This window comes from Drosophila kikkawai, chromosome 2R (genome assembly GCF_030179895.1).
Source record: "Drosophila kikkawai strain 14028-0561.14 chromosome 2R, DkikHiC1v2, whole genome shotgun sequence".
NCBI lineage: Eukaryota > Metazoa > Arthropoda > Insecta > Diptera > Drosophilidae > Drosophila > Drosophila kikkawai.
This window is the reverse complement of record NC_091729.1, coordinates 13,452,194-13,473,164: the sequence shown is the minus strand read 5'-3', so window position 1 is coordinate 13,473,164 and position 20,971 is coordinate 13,452,194. Positions and strand designations below refer to the sequence as shown.

Sequence of the window (20,971 nt, the reverse complement as noted above, 5' to 3'; positions counted from 1 at the left end):
TTACTTCACCAGTAACGAGTTTGTTTGTTTATTTAAGTTTTTTCTACAACACTCTTTTACTTTTTTTTCCTGCCTGCGGGCTGCAATTAGCAAGTTTTTCGATGCACAACTTTTTAATGAAATTAACGAACCCGCGGGACCCGATCCCGTTTTGCCTGCGCGTAGCAAAAATTAAGTGCAACTTCAACTTCAGACCGCAGACGTGCCACTGAAAAGGCGCCTCTAATGAAGGCTTCTCCCCGATGAACACAACAGGGGGGAGAAAAACCTAACCTAGGGCTAGACTGGGGGCTAGATGGTAAGATACGATGCGATATATATGTATATATATGACATATAACTGATTAGTTTGTGGGCGCGACTTCAATGGCGATCCATTGCGATTACAGTAATAAGGCGTAACAGCCTTTTCCTGCACTTATGTCATATGTGTGTACGTGTACGAGTACATTTGTAGGTATGTATGAACTCCCAGGGCCAGTGACAGTCGGAGGTTAACACGCACACATGCCACGCCCACCGGAGACCCCCTACATACTAACATATATACTTGGAGGCGGCCGCGTTTCGATTAAACAAACCTCCTCAAATATGCAATGACATTGAGGCAAAGGCAAGGGAAAGCTTAATGGGATGGAATGAAGCATGGGAGAGTGGGGTGTGTCCTATGTAGCACAGTGTAAAGCGAATACTATATATTGCATTCAGCGAGCTATGCATACAGTGAAGCTTCGCTGCTGACAGGCGATTATCGGGGGATTTGTAATAAATATTCACGTATTTCCCAAACGCTGACTGACTGACTGCATTCAGTTGGAAAGCTCGAAACGATTGATGGATTTTCACAGGGGCCTTGGCAGCTGACGTAATGATAGCTAGCCAGGCTTAAAGGATGTTTTACTTAAAAATATTTTAAAATGAAGTCGGAAAAGTACTGAAACTAGTTTAATCAGAGACTTTACGTTCAGACAAGAGAATAGTTTAAGTTTCAAGAGTTATACCTTTCATAATCACTTAAAAATCCTTCATTTTATATACATCTCCATTTGCTTTGACATAAAAAAGTTTCTTTTTCCCCCAATTAATACATTTATTCACCCATAAAAGCCTCAAGTGATGAGAAAGCATTACTAAACTGCTCAAGGATCTGGGCCAAAGCTGCGATTGCATAACCTGAGCTCAACTAATTAGGGAAAAGCGAAGAGCAAAAAGGAAAAAAAAAAAATAACGAAGCTGAAAGGAGAGTGAAAGGATTGCCAGCGATTGCATAAGCGAATGAATATATAAAATGTCGGATGACTGAAGGCAAACACAGGACTATAGCGGGGGAAAGAAAAAATGTCAACGCGACAACGACAACGCATGCAACATGGCGGCGCCCGGCGCCCAACTCTGACGCTCAAGGATACGCAAAAACACACACACACACACACGCCGCTGCCGCCTCTTAGTGTATCTGTGTGTTTGCAGTCGCTTGCGTAACGTAAAAATAGCCTTGAACTGCAGCCGTGCGCTTTCAATGGATTTGCATGCCACCCCCAACCCCCAAGCAGGCTCAAGGTCACGCGATGGAACAGTTGCAGGCCACAAAAGCTGACACAGCCCATTATATAAACCCCATCCGGCAAACCGCACTGTAAATGTCGCCGAGACGCCCAGCTAATTGCCTCTTGGGTTAAAGGGCACCGAATATTGCAACAGAGCCAAGCTGCAATTGCATTATGGGCCAGCGAAAGAGCAAATCGCATCGAACTTTGTCCTTTTCAAAAACCCGAAACAGAGGGCTTATCCTCGAGTTTTTCCCACAAAAAAAGGAAAAGGAAGCGGAGGATATTATCATTAATTCCAATTTTTCAAGGGAAATATTCGTAAGAGAGCGCGCAAATCTGAATGGGAACCCCTAATGAATATTTATTTGTATTTGTTTGGCTTAATATGTTTTGGAGCTGCCCTCGCCACTGCCATTTAATGTCCCTTTTTTCCCCGCCGTTCGCTTTCTCTTCTTTCGTTCCTGCTTCCTGGCCAACGCTTTTGCCCCATTCTGGTTTATTCCCGCCATATCCTTGCCATTTGCTTATGCTGGCAGCTCTTTCATTTCGCTGCTTGCTCTTTGCTCCGGCTCCGGCTCCAGCGCCATTTACCATCGCCATCGCCATTGCCAAGCGTCGTGTGCAAGTTGGCCATAAAAATGGAGTAACATTTATGACCCACATCAGGCGAACCAACACACACAAACACAACAGAGCATTGAGCATACACACAAACACACGAAGGGACGCAGAACGCAGGACCTGCACTGAGAAAAACTACTCTTAAGATCTGGTAGCGCTAACTCTTTATAAAATCTTTTAAAGGAAATGTAAATCTCCAAAAACTTCAGGAAATAAATCGGAAATACTATAAAATAAAATATTTTTAATGGATAATTAAATGCATTGATGGATGAATGGGATATATAAAAACTGTAACTTAATTTTATAATTTAGTGTAAGGCATTTAAAGATAATAAGCAATTTAGTATCAAATTTAAAATTTCACCTTGTTCATTTTCTATTTATTTTTAACTTATACATATTTTCTAAAGATTTTCCTTCGTGTTTCGAAAAACGAAAATGCTATTTAGCATTGGTGTGGGTATAAACATTAGGGAGTTCGAAAGGGGCGGGACTGCTAAGGTGAAGCGGGAGAGAGGGGTACGCCTGCAAGCGCAACATTCACAAGGATATTTTATTTTACTGTTATTCCATTTCCCGCTTTTTGTTGCTGTTGCTTCTGCTGCTCTTGCTGCTGCTGCTGTCCTTTTGTTATTGCTCCTTTCGGCATTTCGACATTTACTTTTCGACTCGCAGCGCGTATCCTTGAGCAACCCTAACCATTTCCCACAAGCCACAAACCCATTCCCGTTTCCCCCTTATAGGTTAATGCTGTTTTCAAGGTTAAATATACGCGTGGCATATCGAAATCCAAGGATAATCGAGTGACTTGAGCGACTTACCCTTTAACGCTGACAAGTATGCTACACATTTCAACTGCAGCACATGCAGCATTTTTGCTTGCCGTCTTCTAGCTGAGCCTCCTTTTGGCTGCTTCTTCGGCCTCTGCTCCTTCCACTCCTCCCCCTCCTCCTTTTCCTTCTCTTCTTTCTCCTCCCTCGTTCTTCTCCTTTCGCTTACTGACCCAGTTCGCTTTGTTTTGCGTGTTTATCTTGCTCAGGTTGCTGCTGCGTTGGTGGCGGCTGCTGCTGTTGCCGCTTGTTGTTGTTGCATGCTTTTTACAAATTTTTGAGGCCTTGTTTTTGTTGATTGTTTTTGTTGTTGCTGCTGTTTCAAGTATGACCGACTTTAGCACGCACGCACACACGTGTTTAAATAAGGAGAAGAAGAGGCAGGCAGGCAGGTGCAAGCATCAAAGGGAAATCCTTAATTTAGGCTGTGCCATGAAGTAGGCAATGCAATATTTATTTCATTTTGGCTCTCTCTGGTCCTGCTTCTTCCTCTCATTTATCCCTTTTGCCTTCCTTCTACTTTCACTCACAATTGTGCTGCTAATTCCGTTACTTTCACTTTGTTAGGCCTCTTGTTTGCGTATGTGTATGTGTGTGTGAGATTGCGTCTTACTGTATCCGTGTGTGTTTTGGCTTTTGGCGCACACGTGTGCGTTTGTATGTATCTGTGCGTCGGTTAACGGCATTGATTTTTTCGAAATTAAAAACAACTTCACTTGATTTTCAACCGATTCGATTTGTTTTCATTATTCGCTTATTTTGTGCACCGTTTCACGTGGATATTTAGCATTTTTCTTTTCGCTTTGCTTTAATTTCGGCGATTTGCGCGCGCGCTCAAAAACTTGCAACGGTATGCGTGTACAGGTGTGCGTGTTTGTTAGTGTTTGTGTGGTGTGTGTCCGGCCATGTGTTGGTTGGAATTCAAAATGCCCGAGAGCGATAATTTCGCAGGAGCAGCAGCGCACGTCCGCTCTCCACGAAGCTTCACACACTTCTAAGGACGCCGAGGCGCCACTCTCGCGTATTTATGCACAGAGCGCTTTCTCTCTGGCATCGCATCTACTTTCTTTCTTTCTTTCATTCTCAGGGACCAAAGCTTACTCTCTTTCTCTATCTCTCTCTCTATGTTTCGTACAACAAGCGGCGCCACAATGTCTACGCATAAATAATACGCACGTTGCACGGCAGTAAGCGAGTAAGAGTGCAAGGGAGAAAGCAAGTTTAACTCTCATCTGAGTGCAAAAAAGACTCCATTCGGACAGGTGTAAGGAGAGGGAGGGAGAGGTAGAGTATATGGGCATGTATAAGCTACATGGATTGGAAGGGTACCTATTATTAATTTTCATTGAAATGCATTTAACATTATAAAATTGGATCAAATAAAAAATACGAAATATATTAAAATTTAAATTTAATTATCTGTTATCCACAATTCGCATATGCTCTGTTAATACCCTACAATACCAGCATACGTCATCATAGCTGTAAACAAAATTCACATGAGAGAAATTCCCTTACAGCACACAAATTTCTTAGCTTTCTTGCTCTCACTCTCTTGATCATGCGCATTATTCCTTACTCGCTTGCTCCTACAGGAGCCCCCTCTCACTGCGCAAGCTCAAATGCCACTATAGTGCCCCCTAACCCTTGGCCTCACCGACTATGCTGTTATTGCATGCGAAGCACGTGAATTTTTGTGTTTACTTTTTAATTTTCTTCTAGCTCTCAGCCTCAGTACGTTCCCTTTTTTTTATTGTTACATAGCAAGCAGTAGTAGTTGTTGTTGCTGCCGCCTGCCCCTGCTGCTGCCACCTTCTGGCTTTTGTTTTTCTTTATCGCATGTGGACTTTTTGTTTTTCTTGTGGCCTCGCTTTGTTTTGTTTTGTTTCATTCATACGGAGTTTCGTGGGGTTTTTGCTTTCCTTTTGCGTTTTGTGGAGAAACTATGCAAACTGCTAGCCATTTGCGATCGACAGTTGGCATGAGTGAGTGTGTTTCGAGTGTATGTATATGTGTGCCTGGCTTTGTGTGTGCGAGAGATTTGTATGGAAATTGGCGCAAAATATGGCCCAAAACCGAATTCAAGTCCCCAGTTAGTTATGTGCAGCGGTTTGCCTTTTCTGCATTCACATTTTACAGCTGCACCGAGCTTGCTGGGCATGCATACATATGCTTGTTAGCGCAAAAGGGAAGACATTCCTGCTAACAGAACCGCCATTTTGTATAAGGAACTACGCCATTTTGTGTGGGGTTTTTGTAATTAAATTGCATACTTTTTGGCGAAGCGCAGTAAATGCTTACTACGAAAGTAATTTATGCTGAAATTATTTATGATAAATACCTTTAAGTTATAATTTTTCCTAAAAAAAAACATAGTTTGTCGAGGGAATAAATATATTTTAAAGGTAGTTTACTAATTTATTTTATAAATGAAACAATATATACAAAGACTCCCCTCAGCATGTCCAGCTTATGGTGCAATTCTCATCTCTCAATTCTCACTCACAACTTGCTAAATATTGAGGTCGGTCAGCAATAGAATAATAATAACAACAATGAAAATGTCACAAACAGCCTTAGCTCTTTTAGAAAAAAGCAAAAATAACCTCAACTCTTTTGTTAAAAGAACCCCAATATCCAGACACGTAATCGAATTTCCACAATGGAACAGCCCCTTTCCTAAAAGCGTATGCGTTATGGCATTCATGGGTATTGTTTTTTTTTTTTTTGGGGCAATGTTAAATCATGCATGCTGATTGTCCTGTGGCCTCAAGGATGCCAAAGTACCGGGAGTCGTGGAGAGGATGCATTGGCATAAAACAGCAGCATAAGCAACAGAATCGGAATCGGAAAATCAGCATCGCCATCGCAATCGCAATTTGAATCGGAAACAGCAGTCATATTCGATTTCGTTTACATTTGCAGCTTTGTACCGAAAAAGTGATGAGAGATAGGGGGGATTGAGATGGATGCAAATGATGTCGCTTTTCCTCGGATCTCTCGCTCTTGCTCATGCCTATGTCTCCCCCTTTGGCCCTTTTGGGAAAATCAACAGCAACAAAGCAACCGCTGCAGCGCAGCAGCAACAGGAATTTTGATTTTGAGCAAACGGAGTGCAGAATAAACAAATAAACAAATGGCATGAAGGGTAGCAGGGGGGAAATGGGAAACAGGAAAAAGGGGAGACGAGGGTGGTTGGGAAACTGAGTGGGTGTAACCCACAGCAACGGAAACTCTAACCGTAACTCATGGCGGCTTTAGTTTCCCCCTCCCTCTGCCTCTGCCTCTGCCTAAACTATTTCCATGAGTAATTGCCGTTGTGCATGCGCCTCTGTCTGGAAAATGGACCCCTCCGCTTTACCACCTCCTCCACTCCTTTATTTCCCCATCATCATCATCATCATTGCCGTCGTCGTCGTCGTCGTCAGCTGTATTTGTTGTCAGTTTCGGTCTGGTTTTAAGCCATTTAGCCAGACCAAAAGCAAAAGCACCCAGCCAGGTAAACTGTTGATTCCATGTGGCGACGCGACTGCCGGGTATTCGCACCCCCCCTATAGCCCACCCCAACCCCTTTTATATCCTGTTTTCTACACGTGAGAACTTTGGCCAATGCCACCCATCTGGTATCTGTCCACGTCGGGCTATATGTGCATGTGTATTTACGGGTATATATGTACATATTCCCATACAGTTGAACTTCTCTAACTTAATCCACAATCTGTCACAGGGAAAAATCGAGTTAAAGAGAGAGTTGCTCCAGCTGTGGTCAACTTTTATTTAACAGAGTTTGGAAGAAATTGAAAAAAGAAATATATAACTTCAACTTATTTTTAGGAATTATGTTGGCTTGTTGGATTTTAAATTAAAGTTTTAACTTGGAAATCAGGCAAAAAGTTTATAAAAAAAAATATAGTTTTAGAGTTGAAATCAATTTAAAAAGTGCCAAAAGGACAGTAATACCTTTTTTTAACTCTATTTTATTGTAATGGAAAATAAGTAATACACCTAACTAGCTTGCTTTTAGTTTATGTTACGTCAAAAAAGTAAAAAGTTTCTTTATAGAAAAAATGAATTATAAATTTGCTTAATTAAAAACCTGTTCAATTTCATGACATATGTCAAGAAAACTTTTTCAATTAATATTTTGTAGAGCACAGAAATCGGTGTTACTGACAAAAAATATATATAAAAAGAAGCCAATAATAATTGTTTTTGTAATTATTGTTATAAAAGCAAATCTGTTTTAAAGAAATGTAAATTATGGATAAATAATTAAGTTTTCATATCCCTTTAGGGGTATTTTTTTTATGAGCTGTATAGTGTTTTATATTCTTAATCTCCTATTACAAATTCTAAGGCATGTCGAGGTAAGATTCCTTCCTTTTTCTTAATTTTATTATTATCCTAACCGTTCCCTAATCATTTTTTTATGAAATAAAAACCCCAGAAAATATATAAATTTTTAATATATTTGATTTATAATTGAAAAATAAAATTCTCTCTAGTCACTCTTAAAGAGCTTCCACTGTAGAGGCAAATGTGCGTATGTCTCACCAGGACTTTGCTTTCAGCAGCATTCCATCTCTAATGGCATTTACCTTTATTAGCATAGAGCCGTGCACAAAGAGATCTTTATCCTTTCACAGCAAAAAGGATAGCATTCTTTTTGTGGTACATCGCTCCCTCGTTCTCTCTCTCTCTCTCTCTCTATCTATCTCTGTCTAGGCTTATTGTGACCTTTGGCCATTGCGAGTTTCTTTCAGTGGACACACTGGCCATTTGCTGATTTTGTGCGAGAATGGCATTCATTTGGACCAAACAAAACACAAACCGGGAAGGAGTGAAGAGTAGGATCCGGGGGAGAAGTGTAAACCAGATCGAGTCCCCAGATGGCAATAAACTCCAGCGAGACATTCCGGGAAATAAACATAAAGCGATTCGCTGAAAAGTGTGCTATAAAAATAGGAGACACGCGGAAGGAGACAAACCGAGTTAGATTCCGGCCTATTTACGGTCTATTTTTGTCAACAGTCGATAACTTAATGTACCTAGGACTCACCCCCACCCCCGTCCAAAAAATAAAACCCTTTGCCTAAATTTAGACATAAAATGCTGATTATTAGACCATAAACGCTTTTATTTTGCCTCACTGAACAATTTCAATTCGGATAACCTGTGGTCAGCAGTTGTGTTTTGTCCTGTGGTTTTGATTAGTTAGTTAGTTATTTTTGCAAAAAACCACAAAAGCATTTGTTATTAAACATAGTAGAGGTTGAACTTTAATTGCATATAATGTCATGGCAATTTAGGCAGAAAAACCACAAACACAAAATGACATTAAATGGGAAAACTTTTCCTAGAGGGATGAGATTTTAGGAGTTTAATTTTTCGTTTTCCCGATTGTCACTTGAATATTCCGAGCGTGATCGATGCGCAGAGCTTTTCGCCAGCGAATTGAATTCGGAAAAGCCCCGCACGTAAGCAGCATAGATACTGCCATCTCTTTCTCTCTGGGTATAACCATCTCTTTCCGTTGGTGTTTTCCTTTCTCTCTCGTGGGCAAAATTAATGTCAATTTTTATGCTTGATTTATGGCATCGCATTTATTCTACTTGGGGGCGTCACACCCACGCGCTTTTCTCAACCCCGGCTTCATTTGAATTCAATTGCTGGCGAAGATGCCATGACGCTGATTTTGTCGCAGGAGTAGGAATAATGCTGAAGGAGAAGGAGGAGCCGGAGCAGGAGCACCTCGAGTGCGGCACGTGACCCGCTAACCCCGAAAGCGAAATATACACAGGATTTTCCGTAGGAGGATGTCCTCCATTTTCCTGAGTCAAACACAGCTGCCAAAGGGCAATAAAAAATTGACAACGCCAAGTGACAACTGCAGGGGAGGAGTTACAGCTACATGAGTTCTATAATACACAGATAAAAATAGGAATAGCAATATAAATAATGTAAAATCCTTGCAGGATTTATTTTTAATAATTTGTTTCTACTTTAATTGAAATTATATCACATTTTCTTTAATTTTCCCTCTATTTTCCCTCTGTGTACCGCCTGCCAGACCGATTTAACAGCAATCATTTACCAAAAGGCAATGGGGGTGTGGGTAAGCTGTGGGCTGCCTATCAGTTGACACGGCCAAAAGGATGCAGCAGGCATCCACAAAGTGCCACACACATAGTGCTCGGCTAGCTGGGCGATTTCCATGTAGTTGCAGCTGCAACGGCAGTCGCTTTACCCAGGATGCCAGAATGCCTCCCAGCTCCTCCATTATTCCCCCACATTCCCCAGGTAAACACCTGCGGCCGGCACTTTGGCGTTATTAAAGCGCCCCCAGGAGCAGCAGCAGCAGGAGGAGGATGTGGTGGCTGTGAGGGAACTCGAAGTGGAATCATCAGCCATTTTTGGCTGGCAGGCCGGAAGCACTTTGCGTGCAGATTTATGGCTCCGCCCAAGGCAAATCCTCCGTGGGAAATTCATATGTATATATATATGATATGGCCGTGTCCCGTGTGCGTGTGGCCATGTTTATGGCCACATATCCTTCGCCTTTATTTTTGCGAATGCATTTAAATTGCATTTGCTTTGGCAGCTGATAAAACTGTCGGCACTTGACAACCTTATATCGTGTGACGTGCTTAAAGTTGGCGGAAAAAATAACGAAAAGAAATTACAATGCCAGCCATAAATTTTTGGGGTCCTTAATTTGCTGCCACAAAAGTTTTTTTTTATGATTTACTGGCTGGTGGGAAGTTCTGTGGTAAATCAGGAGGGATGTACTTATTTTATATTTTATTATAAGCCTCTGGCGATTTGTTTGTGCTCTTTTTAACTGCATATTTAATTATCACTTGAAAGCTTTCGAAAATCTAATTTTTAATGGGCCTTGACAATAGAATTTTTAATTTCTTTTATATTTTCTATTGTTATCATTGTTTGTCCTGCCTGTTTAGTTTTATATTAAACAATTTGTTTAGGAATTTTAAGTGGCAGTTGGTTGTTCAAGCGATTCACTGTTATAAAGGTTTATAACTTAAACAAACAGCTATAAATTATTTAAAAAGTATGTGGTTTAAATTTATTATGATACTTAAACTAGATTATATTTGTATGCATATTTAATATAGGGAATGTGTTTTATTAAAGCTCAAATATTTACTTCGACAATTTTTATGACAAATTTGTATTATATATTTATATATTTTTATAGCACTTTCATACATAATTAGCAGACTTAAAGATCTTTTTGTTTAATTTACAAGGTCTTTAAACATTTAATTTCTTTTTAATTTTAATTAATTTATTTAAATTTATTTGTTTATTATTACCCAGACTCTGGAAATGCTTATAATGATTCAAAAACATATTCATTAATGGTATAAACTTATCATTTACTACATTTTCCCATACAAACACAAATTCTTTTCAATAAAATAAAACCTTATTATACTTTGAACTTTTCTATTTATTTATTTGTTAATTAAAATGAATTCCAATTAAATAGAAAAGTGCTCGTACGCTTTTATTTGTGCCAATTGTGCCCCATTTAATGTGCACATTTTTCAAACTCTCTTGCTTTTCCCATTTTGTTCCTTCTTATTTTTTATTTCACAGCCGAGCGACTTTTAAGTGTCAGCTAAAGCTCGAAGTGAAATCAGCCATGCCAGTTGAGTTTTTCTACAGCCTTCACTCCCCCTCAGTGCCCCCCGCAACAACAACCACTGCACTATGGGGTTTTTGACCAGTTTTTGTGGCATTAATTAATAACTCGGTCAGTTTTGGAGATATCGACATGAAACTTTACCAATCATCATTATTTGTCCCTAGGCACATATAGTATGAAAATCGTTTGGATCAGGAAACTATATCCTATAGCTCCCATAGGAACGATCGGGTAAAAGTAAAGATAAATTGATGAAATTTAAGGAGCTTATATTTGTTGCTATTTTAACACGATATAGCAATTTTGAACAAAATCGGACAACGCTTTCTCTAGGAACAAAAATAACCAAAAGACCGGAATTCAGTGTTTTCCCATACAAACAGCCACCAAATTGGCGTTGAAAACAGTGAGGTTATCTAAGAAAAATTCAAATTGCACCAAAAGTGCGGAAAAGTGCACAATAAGACTAACTGATTTTTGCTCAGAATTGACAACGCTACAACATACACTTGGACGCATTAAAAACTAATGCGAACTTATATTTCAAAACTCTTCCCAAAGTTGAAATTTGTTTCTCAAAATTCAGCTTAAGGTGCATTTATAAAATGACAAAATGTCAGTATAAACAGGCACAATTTAAACAATTAATACACTTAACATGTAGTTAAAACCTATGAAATCAATGTCCATTAGTTTTTTCCTTCACAAATGGTGTCTTACACGAATAGTTTAATTTCAAAGATCACTTCGTTAAAATGGCAAACTTAGCAGACGTGCATTCGGATGCAACAGCTGACTTTGCAGCTGTTATGCTAACATATGCTGTTAAGTATTAACATTTTGAGTATGAGGCATAACAGTTCGATGTTTTGTTAATATAATCCCACTATTTTTTTTTAAATTTAAGAACTTTTAAAAAATGATTAAATGCCACAAAAAGTGGTCATAAACCCCATAGTGCACTGGCTCTTTGACTTTGGCTTAAAGTTGTGAGTGTGTGTATGTGTGTGTGTGTGTGTTATGGCGCTCCTCGACTTGTGTTTGCCTTTCATTTGCTGTCCACTCACGCAGCCTCACTTTAGTCGGGGCGCCACTTGGCCACTTGGCAGTAATCTCTGCCAGCCCGCCGACACTACCTCCCAACCCCCGCATTTACCACCCTCCTACCCCCCACCAATGCCGTGCACATAATCCGTTTAAAATGAGCGCCAGCGCGCTGTGCTCCAGTTTCCGCTGCTCCTGTCTTTCGAGTGCACTGAAATTAATTTAACGACTTGGCGCACTTCAAACTGCACAAAACACATGAGGAGCATAAGAAGTGGGTGGAAAAAGTCACCAGGCACCCGCTTTTCCTGTTGCTTAGAAGAGGGTTTCGTGAGGGGGGTGGGGCTGGGACAATGGCAACTTGACCTTGACACGTTCGACGTTTTCTTCCTTCTTGGGCTATGTTTTTTTTACGTATTTTTTGTGAGATTTTCGCCCCGGCTTACGTAAATTCAATTTTCAGTTTGATGAAAGCAAAGTTCACGCTATACACCAGAATGTGTGTGTGGGTGTGTGTGATGTCCCTGTGTGTTTGGATTACCTGAGTATCCTGTGCCTGCAGGTATGCAATGCCATTTGTGCACAGAGAATAAATGTTATAGAAATTGTACAAATATTTAAATATTTTTGTAAGCAAAAAAAGTTTACTAAATATACGTCGATTGCTTAAAAATCTTCAAAATATGTAAAATGTCTTAACGAAAATTATTGGAAGACTTTTCTAAAGCCTCTATCATATATTCTTGATTCGCAAATATTTCTGAAAAAATTATCCTTAAGTTTTGCCGTCTAAAAGTAGGCAAAATAATTTGTCTGGTACATTAAAACTCTTAATGGACGTACTGGAAGCTAGTCAAGTAAAATAGCAAATAAGAACTACCTTCGAAATCTTTAGTAATAATTACTTATAAATTTTTCTTAAATAGTTCACTAAATTCTTTACAACAATTAAACACTTTTCAACAATTAAAACCGTTTTAAGACCTATAAAGCATGCTTTTAGGCACGGAAATAAATGATTTAAAATTTCTGTTTAACTTTCTCTTACACTTTATTAATTATTTATTAATTAAAGCTTGAAAATAGTGTAAGCAAACTCCCTTAAAATTATTATTATTATTATTTTCAACTTTTTTGTTTCACTGGAAAACGTATGAGGAGAACAGAGTGCAGAGAGAACGGTATAGGTAGAAGCGTGTGATTTGCACAATCTGCACACAACTCGAAATTAAATTCGGGCCCGGCAACAGCTCGAACTTTTTTTCTTTTTATTTTCCTTTTACTTTATTTTTTTTGCTAAAGGTCAAAATGTTAATGTATTTGAAATGAGCCGCCACAAATGGAGGCAGAGTGCGACCAGCAGAGGTCGGGGGATGAGGACACCAGAGTCCGAGGCAACAGCAGCCGAAAAACGAGACTCAGATGCGAGATATGGCACAGAGAGAGCGAACTTTCGCCCCTCCGAAAGTGGCAGAAACTTGTCCATGTTCATTCAACTTGACACGGTCGCCAGCGGGCAGACAAAACTCCCCCCAAAAAAAAGTATATAAGAATACTAACAAAAAATACGGGAGACTTAGGCCTAGTTTGAGTTGAGACGGTGTAAATACCCTTGAATTTAAATATATTTTGTATAGAAAATATTAATCAAAATATTTGTAAATGCAAATAATAATAAATTAAATTTTTAACAAATATTTCAAAGATTTTTAATAGATTTTCATCACAAAAAAATGTATATTTTTTTAGAGCGTAACTTAATTTTAATAAAATTATGTGTCCATTATTAAAAAAAAACAATTTAAAGTTTTTTCTATTTATCAATTGACTGCTCAATCAAGAAACTGATCTTAACTCCTATAAAATTCCTTTGTTGCCTCCCATTTTTGCATTTAAGGGGGTCTTCTCATTGGGCAACTTTTTTTTTTCGATTTTTTTTTTTTTGCATTTATTTATAGCTTGGGATGGTGTGTATATGTCCCCAAAAGGATTTTTAGAAATTCGAAATACTTTAGAAGATACAGCCTTTTTTGTGAAGCAAGATCTATGCAAAATGAGCTTTTTTCAAACTTCAAACGTGTTTATCTCGAAACCACGTTTTTCGAATTGGCGGCCATGATATCTCCAGTTCAACTGAACCGATTTTCATGAAACAAAGTGGAATCGACGCAGAATTGTCACCATTTTTGGCTGACGGAACAGATTTTTTTTTTAAATTTTTTTTTCTATTTTTTTTGTACACTAAACTACAAAAAAAACGCCCGAAATCGAATTTTTTTTTTTTGAATGGCCGCCATTTTGTTTTAAAAATTTTTTTTAAAAATCTGTTCCGTCAGCCGAAAATGACATCTATTCTGATTATAACCCCGTTTTTATTTTTCATTTCGGACGCTCTGGAGACCCTGAATCGTGGCCGCCAGGACGACACCTTTTTTTTCGACCACCAAGTTTGAAGTCTCATTACTCTTTGAACAACCCTCGTATCGAGGCAACAACAACTTTTTTAGTTACTTTGAACATTTTTGAATACAATAAATAAAAAAAGTTTTCAATTATTCTTTGCGTTTTCAAATAAGAATTTTTTTAAAAAGGGTCAAAAAAACGGCTTTTGAATGAGAAGACCCCTAACCACAATCATAATACCCTTCTTTCCAGGGTATCAAATCCCCAATAAAAAAGATGTCTGAAGTGTGCGTGGGTCGCCTCCTCTTGGGGGCAGGGGGGGCATGGAATGTTTAATGCGATTATTATGCGAATTACTTAGAAGCCCACATCGTGCTCCACTTTTGTACTTTCGTACTTTATTGAGACAGAGGGATACATATATACTATATAAACACACACGTTTATTTGCCCTGATTTGGGTCCAGAATGCAGAGCATTGTCACGGGATCTGTCAGGCAATCTGCAAAATGATTAACTAATTACACCTGCTTGTTAAGTAATATGTTTTTGGATACCCACCACCTGTCACTAACGAGTTCCACAGTGTTAGGATTAGTACTAAGAGCAGGAAAAATATCTGCATGATGATGTGAATGCTTCAAGAAACCCTTTGGAAATGATTTTACAGAAATTCATAGAAGAACTGAGCAACAAGTATACGTTTCTTATCAGTAGAAATATTTTTAATGGGATCTTCCCATTAATAAAGCTCGGTTCAAAAGAGAGCTAGCTATATTGCAATAGAAACAGGAGATAAAGAAGGCGTACTATATTTTTGTCGAGCTTAAAAATCTCTCTCAGAAATAAAGCAAAAAAATATATATAAAGTCAGGTAATCTATATAAATAGAAAGTGAAAGATTAAGGTAATTAAAAAATAAAAATAACAAAAAAAATGTAGCTAAGCAACAGAAACCTAAATAAATATACTATAAATTTATATAAATATAAGTCTAGTCATAATATAAATTTAACTGATCATTATAGGCTATGAAGTTTGTATGTAGTTTTAAATGTACAATTTATGTATATTTATAATTTAGAATATTTTATTTATAAAGCTACAAGAATTACTTACTCGGGCACCCATATTTTCATAACTTTTTAATAATTAAGATTATATTTTATTCAACTTTAAAGTCTTTACTTTAATTTTTCTTAGTGTTTAATATTTTAAATAAAATTACGAACCAAACTTTAAGCACTTTAGCCATTTTATGGATTTTTGACTTTTCTGTCTAAGAAAACTTGATTGAAAGTACATTTTTTTAAACTTAAAATTTATTTGTTATTGATTTTTTAATATGTAAAATATTTTAAAACTTTTTTAAGCCAAACCAAGCACTTTAAACGCTGCAACGAAAATACAAACACGCGCACTTGCTTTATCGATAACGATAACTCGATAAGCAAAACAACAACAGCTGATGAGCTGAGCCAAGAATAAAGCGTTTACCAACACAGAACCACTAAATTTTTTTACTGCAAACGAAAACAAATTTTTTCACTAATAAACTTTAATTTATTAAATTAGTCTTAAGGAAATAAGGTCTAAATAATGGCGGAACATCCTTTTGACATGGACAGCTCCAGTTTCGATGCGGAAAAGTATCTGGAGAGGCTGCTAAAGGTGGGTTTAATATTCCACTTGAAAGAAACGCCCCATAAGGAACCTTTTTTGCTTATTTCCTTAATGCCAGGACTGTTCCCTTAAACAAATCATGGACACGGAAGCAGCGGTGGTCAAGGACACCCAAACCCTGCACTCGGACATGCAAACTCTGGTCTACGAGAACTACAACAAGTTCATCTCCGCCACGGACACCATACGCCGCATGAAGGACGACTTCAAGCAGATGGAAACGGATGTGAATCTCCTAATGACCAAGATGCAGTCCATCACTACGTTCAGTGAGCAAATCACAGGAACCCTGCAGGGCACACGCTCTCAGCTGTGTCGCCTCTCCGAGAAGCATTCCCTGCTGAAGCGCCTCCAGTTCCTGTCCACGCTGCCCGCCAAGCTGAAATCGCTGATTGAGGAGCAAAACTATGCACAGGCTGTGCAAGATTACCTTCATGCCCAGAAGGTGTTTGCTCAGTATGGACGACAGCCTTCCTTTGATGGCATTCAGCGAGATTGTGATGCTATTATGGCGGATTTGAAGGAGCGATTGAGAAAGGATTTCCAACGAGCAGGGAATACGGCACAATCCCTGACGGAGATTGGAGAACTGCTGTTGCAGCTGGACGAGAAGACCTCGGATCTGGCCAGTGAAATGCTGACCTGCGCTGGGAAACGTCTTCATGAACAGATAGTGATGCTGCAGGATCAGACCGAACGGGATATGCTGGAGTTTGTGGACATGGGCATAGATGGTTTCCTTAATGATCTGGCCCTGGTGGTGACCTCCTACTTTGATATGTTTGTGGCCAAGCATTACGAGCAGGAGCGGTGAGTTTCGAGTCGCTGAAATATCTCTCTTACTTATATCATTTATCTGTTTCAGCGACGACTTCCAGGAGAATGCTTTACAAGAGCTCAACATCTTCCTCAACGCCAATATAGACAAGTATCTTACGCTCGTCCAGGATCGTGTGGAGTCTGACATAGGCTATGGCGATACTCAGGTGATGCTGCGTGCTTTGGATCGCCTTCATCGCCGCCTGCAGGCCATGAGGAATATCTGCCGGGGCTTGGAAGTGCAACGTAATACAGTTTCTATAATTATTGGAGCTGCCCATCAGCTGTGCGATGCCCATGCCAAGAACCTCAAGGATCACTTTGCTGATAGCCTGAGTGCCGTGAGACTTTCCCTGGTTTCCGCCAAGAGTGATGCTGCCACTGGACTGAATCTGAGTGATTTGATTAGCAATTTGTATGTGGCCATGGTGGAGAAGATCAAGGGTGTGCTGCAGGATCTGCTTATCTTTCTGCGCACCGATTGGTCTTTTAATATCAAGGCGGAACACAAGGGAGCCTTGTGTGTGGAGGGTATAAGAGAGAATTTGCTTATAGGGTTCCTTCGTCACATAGCCAAGGTGATGTGTGGCTTTGGTGAAGCCTCCAGCTCCAGTCCACCCAATCTGCTGCTGGTGCTGTCCAAGACTTGTCTGGAGTTGGAGCAGCAGGGCGTGCATATACTGGTAGGTATCAGAAATTGATGAAAAAGGAAAGTTTACTCATTTATTTATACACAGATTGCCCTTGTGGATGATCTCTATGAAATCGATTCAGAGAACAGTGCCACCTTAACCCATGAAACGGAGATTTGTGCTGAAATGAGGGAGACTGCCCAGGCCCTCCTGGATGCCTATGTCCGCCTGCAGGGCACCAATATCTCCCAAATGCTGCGCAAAAGTGTGGAAACCAGAGACTGGCTCAATTGCCTGGAACCCAGATCCGTGAGAGCCGTGATGAAGCGCGTGGTGGAGGAACTGGGCAGCATTGAAACCGTGGTGGCCAGTCTGTATGAGGCCACTTCTAATACAGCTACGGGTTTCCGCACCACAGCCAGCAGTGATTCCAGCCGAAAGACTTACTTTAGCAACTTTGCCTCCACCTCCAAGCCGCAGTATCGTTCCAATTGGTCCAACTATACGCCCTCGCAGCTGGAGTCTAGCTATGTTTCCAACATACATCGCTTGTTCTCGGAGCGTGTGGAGATCTTTACCTCGGTGGAGTTTACCAAGGCCTCGATTGTGATGGGCATCATTAAAATTGGTCTCAAGGTGAGGTTTTTTGTATGTAAAATGAAAATATAACTAAGTTTCTTTTCATTGAAGACTCTTCTGGAGTGCGTGAGACTAAGAACCTTTAGCAAATATGGCCTCCAGCAGATCCAAGTGGATGCCCATTATCTGCAAATGAATTTGTGGCGTTTTGTGAGCGATGAAAAGTAAGTTTTCCTATTTTAATCGATTTTTTCCAGCTCTAACTCAAAGATCATCTCTTATTTAAACCCCTTTTACAGCCTGGTAAACTTTCTCTTGGACGAAATCCTGGGCTCAGCGGTTCAACGCTGCTTGGAATCGGTTTTAATGGAACCAAATGCTGTGGAAATTATATGCGAAAGGGGTTAGTATTTAGGGTTTCCTTAAAAAACACACTGAAAGAAACATTCCACTTAAAAATCTCCGTCTATTTCTGTTAATCACTGCTAGCCTAAGGATTTTACAAATAAAAATACATCTGTTTTACAATTAAAAACATTTTAAATAAAATAAAATCTGTTTTTTTGCTCACCACAGAGTTTTAAATACAATTTGAGTCGCTTCTACTTTGCTTTTTTACTCTCCTGCTTGAGGACTAAGACACAAAGTGAACTCGATGGTCTCCGCCTTGAGATCCTCATTGCTGTTGGTTAGCAATATCCTGTGGGTTGCCTCCTCGCCATCCGCTGATATGGTCAGTATGTGGGTAGTGGCCTCTCCCTCCTCCTCCTCAATGGCCTTTCTCTTCTCACTTCTGGCCTTTCTGGCCTCTTCAAACTCCTTGGGATGGCATTTCCTGCGATGTGTGTGCTGATTGGCATTCGAATTGAAGGTCTTGGGACAATGGGGACACTTGTAGAGCACCTCGCCCGTGTGCATAGTCATGTGCTCCTTTAAGGTAATGGCCTTTTTGAAGGCCTTGCCACACACACTACACTCGTGCTTTCTATCTGTGAGATGGACATAACGCTGATGGCTCAACATGGCACTTCTGTTGGGTGAAACCTTGCCGCAAAGATCGCAGGTGGCAGCTGAGCCATTGTGTCGACGTACATGCTTCTTGAGGCTGTGTTTATTTTTATGCCAGGATCCACAAATGTCACACTGCACCTTGGGCTCTGTCACCCCAGCATGCTCTAGTTGATGGCGCTGGAAGGCTGCTCGTCCGCGTATAACCTGGGCACAGATGTCGCACATGGTGCCATAGTTGCCATGGACCATTTTCACATGCGTGCAGAGCAGGGATTGATTGGGAAATCTGTTAGGGGGAAGAAAAAATTGATAAGATGTATAAATATATTCCATTTATTCCAAAAAACCCACCTCCTCTCGCATAAATCGCACACCACATTGCGCTCCTTGTGTATAACCCTATGCTGATCCAACAGATACTGCTTTGTATATCTCTTGGGGCACTGCTCGCACATGAAGGTCTTCTCCTCCTCCGGCTGATGCTTCAACAGCTCGTGATTCCGCAGGCATTGCTTGTCCGCAAAGCGCTTGTCGCATTGCCTGCATCTGTTACAAAAACAAAATAGAAATCATATAAGCAGGGAATCCTTTCAATTGCAACTTCCTCTGTGAGTTTGGCTGGCCTCCACTTTACCGGGACTCACTTGAACTTCTCGGGATCGGCATGCCTATCAATGTGATCGGTGAGAAAGGAACGCTTGTAGAACTTCTTGTTGCAGCAAATGGCATAGCCCTTGCGATGATGAGCCTGCATCATGTGCTTGCAAAGGAGTAGAAAGGTCTCCTGTCCCTCGTGGCACACATCACAGGTGAGACGCATGTGGGCCGAGATCTTGGCATCAATGTCCAGCATGCATTGCTTGTAGTTGGCATAGCGCTTGCTGGCGGTGGTCTTGCAGGTGGTGCTTCTCTTGGCTCGGGGTTTAATGCTTGGCTTGGTAGGTTTAGGGGGAGGTTGTGGCTGCTCTGCTGCCGGCAGGGCTTTACTCTTGGTTGTAGAACGGGTTTCCCGCCGTTCTTCTTGGGCTACAATAGGTTGAGCAGCCTTCTCCTCCGCCTCCTTAAGTTCTAAATCTGTAGATTCCCTTGCAAACTCCTCTTCCAAGGGCTTAAAGTCCTTGGAATTCTCTTGCTGGGCTATGACCTCGCTGAGGAACTGCTCGTTGCTAAAGGAACCACTCTCGTTATCGCTGCCCGGCAGCTCTATATCCTCCGCCTGCTCATGGAACTCCAGCAGATCCTCCTCCTCTTCCTCTTCCTCCTGCTCTTCCACCTCTACCTTCGGCTGATCCTGGCTGGTTTTCAAGGAAAAGCGTTCGGTGAGCAAGCGATGGGCCTTCTCCACCGCCGCATAGAACTCATGAAAGTCGCTCACTTGCTGCCAGCACCTCAAACAGATCACCTTGGATATGGGATCATCGCTTTTGGGCTGAAATATACACAAAATATTCAATATAAACTATAGTTCATAAATAAAAACCAGACAAACCTCAAACCAAAAATGTTTGGATAGCACCGTCGCCACATTCAGGGAGAGTCCCAGGCCTTCGAAGATCTGCAGCGTGTCCGCATCGTTGACACTGTTCAGGCACAAGCGGCAAATCATGCTGGCAAGTCTTTAGATTAATGCATTAAATGTTTAATGTATTAATTAACTTTAAAGAAACAAAAATAATTTTGTTTGTTGATTTTTTGCGACCCTCCTTGGCTTAGTATGACCGTTTTGTGGTTGGAGGTAAACACCAAAAGAGAGGCCTTGACTGTCTATAAGCAAGTTGGCAGGTCTGGTTGTTGAGTAGCGGCGATTTTTAAATATTAAAACTTAAGTTTTTTAACTTAAAAAATTTTATTAATTTTTTAATAAGATGTTATATCTTAAAAATGGTCAAATTTAAAACGAAAATTAATTTTTAAAATATTAAATTCAAATTTCTGGTTTATTACCCCAGTAAAAACAAACTAAGAATTGCTTTCCGAATTTAAATTAATAAATATTTTATCCAAGGTATTATATATATTTTTTTTAATTAATTTAAAATTGATTAATTTTATTATTATTTTAATTAAGTTAATTTTTTTCCTACTGAATTTGTATTATAGAATTTTAAAAATTAGAAAATTGAT

The 20,971-nt window shown here is 40.0% G+C and overlaps 3 protein-coding genes across 6 annotated transcripts in view; 1 reads left to right on the top strand and 2 right to left on the bottom strand.

Annotated features, from left to right (window-relative positions):
* Positions 1–15,403, bottom strand: part of Hs3st-A (Heparan sulfate 3-O sulfotransferase-A) — a 54,660-nt gene extending 39,257 nt beyond the window's left edge. For 2 of the 4 annotated variants that reach the window (XM_017178004.3, XM_070283828.1), the window contains exon 1: positions 15,243–15,403. The gene's annotated coding sequence lies outside the window, so the exon portion shown is untranslated. Of the gene's footprint in view, positions 1–2,995; positions 3,321–3,534; positions 3,998–15,242 lie in introns of those variants that run through there. The other 2 variants (XM_070283827.1, XM_017178003.3) reach the window with 2 other exon arrangements.
* Positions 15,404–15,598: 195 nt separating this feature from the next.
* Positions 15,599–18,274, top strand: Vps51 (vacuolar protein sorting 51). Its single transcript, XM_017178026.3, has 6 exons — positions 15,599–15,794; positions 15,865–16,616; positions 16,672–17,308; positions 17,363–17,893; positions 17,948–18,060; positions 18,136–18,274. The coding sequence occupies exons 1-6, from the start codon at positions 15,723–15,725 to the stop codon at positions 18,242–18,244; spliced, it is 2,214 nt and encodes a 737-aa protein (XP_017033515.1). The 5' UTR covers positions 15,599–15,722; the 3' UTR covers positions 18,245–18,274.
* Positions 18,275–18,365: 91 nt separating this feature from the next.
* Positions 18,366–20,556, bottom strand: LOC108082570 (transcription factor grauzone). Its single transcript, XM_017178027.3, has 4 exons — positions 20,337–20,556; positions 19,492–20,276; positions 19,199–19,393; positions 18,366–19,133 (listed from the first exon to the last, which is right to left on the bottom strand). Exons 1-4 carry the CDS (start codon positions 20,451–20,453, stop codon positions 18,452–18,454), a joined length of 1,779 nt encoding a protein of 592 aa, XP_017033516.1. The 5' UTR covers positions 20,454–20,556; the 3' UTR covers positions 18,366–18,451.
* Between the last annotated feature and the right edge of the window lie 415 nt (positions 20,557–20,971).

Coding starts and splice junctions, on each gene's coding strand:
- Vps51 (XM_017178026.3), top strand. CDS start 15,723: ATGGCGGAACATCCTTTTGACATGGACAGCTCCAGTTTCGATGCGGAA. Junction 16,617..16,671: donor AAGCATTACGAGCAGGAGCG/GTGAGTTTCGAG, acceptor TATCTGTTTCAG/CGACGACTTCCAGGAGAATG. Junction 17,309..17,362: donor AGCAGGGCGTGCATATACTG/GTAGGTATCAGA, acceptor ATTTATACACAG/ATTGCCCTTGTGGATGATCT.
- LOC108082570 (XM_017178027.3), bottom strand. CDS start 20,453: ATGATTTGCCGCTTGTGCCTGAACAGTGTCAACGATGCGGACACGCTG. Junction 20,277..20,336: donor CCAAACATTTTTGGTTTGAG/GTTTGTCTGGTT, acceptor TGTATATTTCAG/CCCAAAAGCGATGATCCCAT. Junction 19,134..19,198: donor TGCGATTTATGCGAGAGGAG/GTGGGTTTTTTG, acceptor TCCCCCTAACAG/ATTTCCCAATCAATCCCTGC.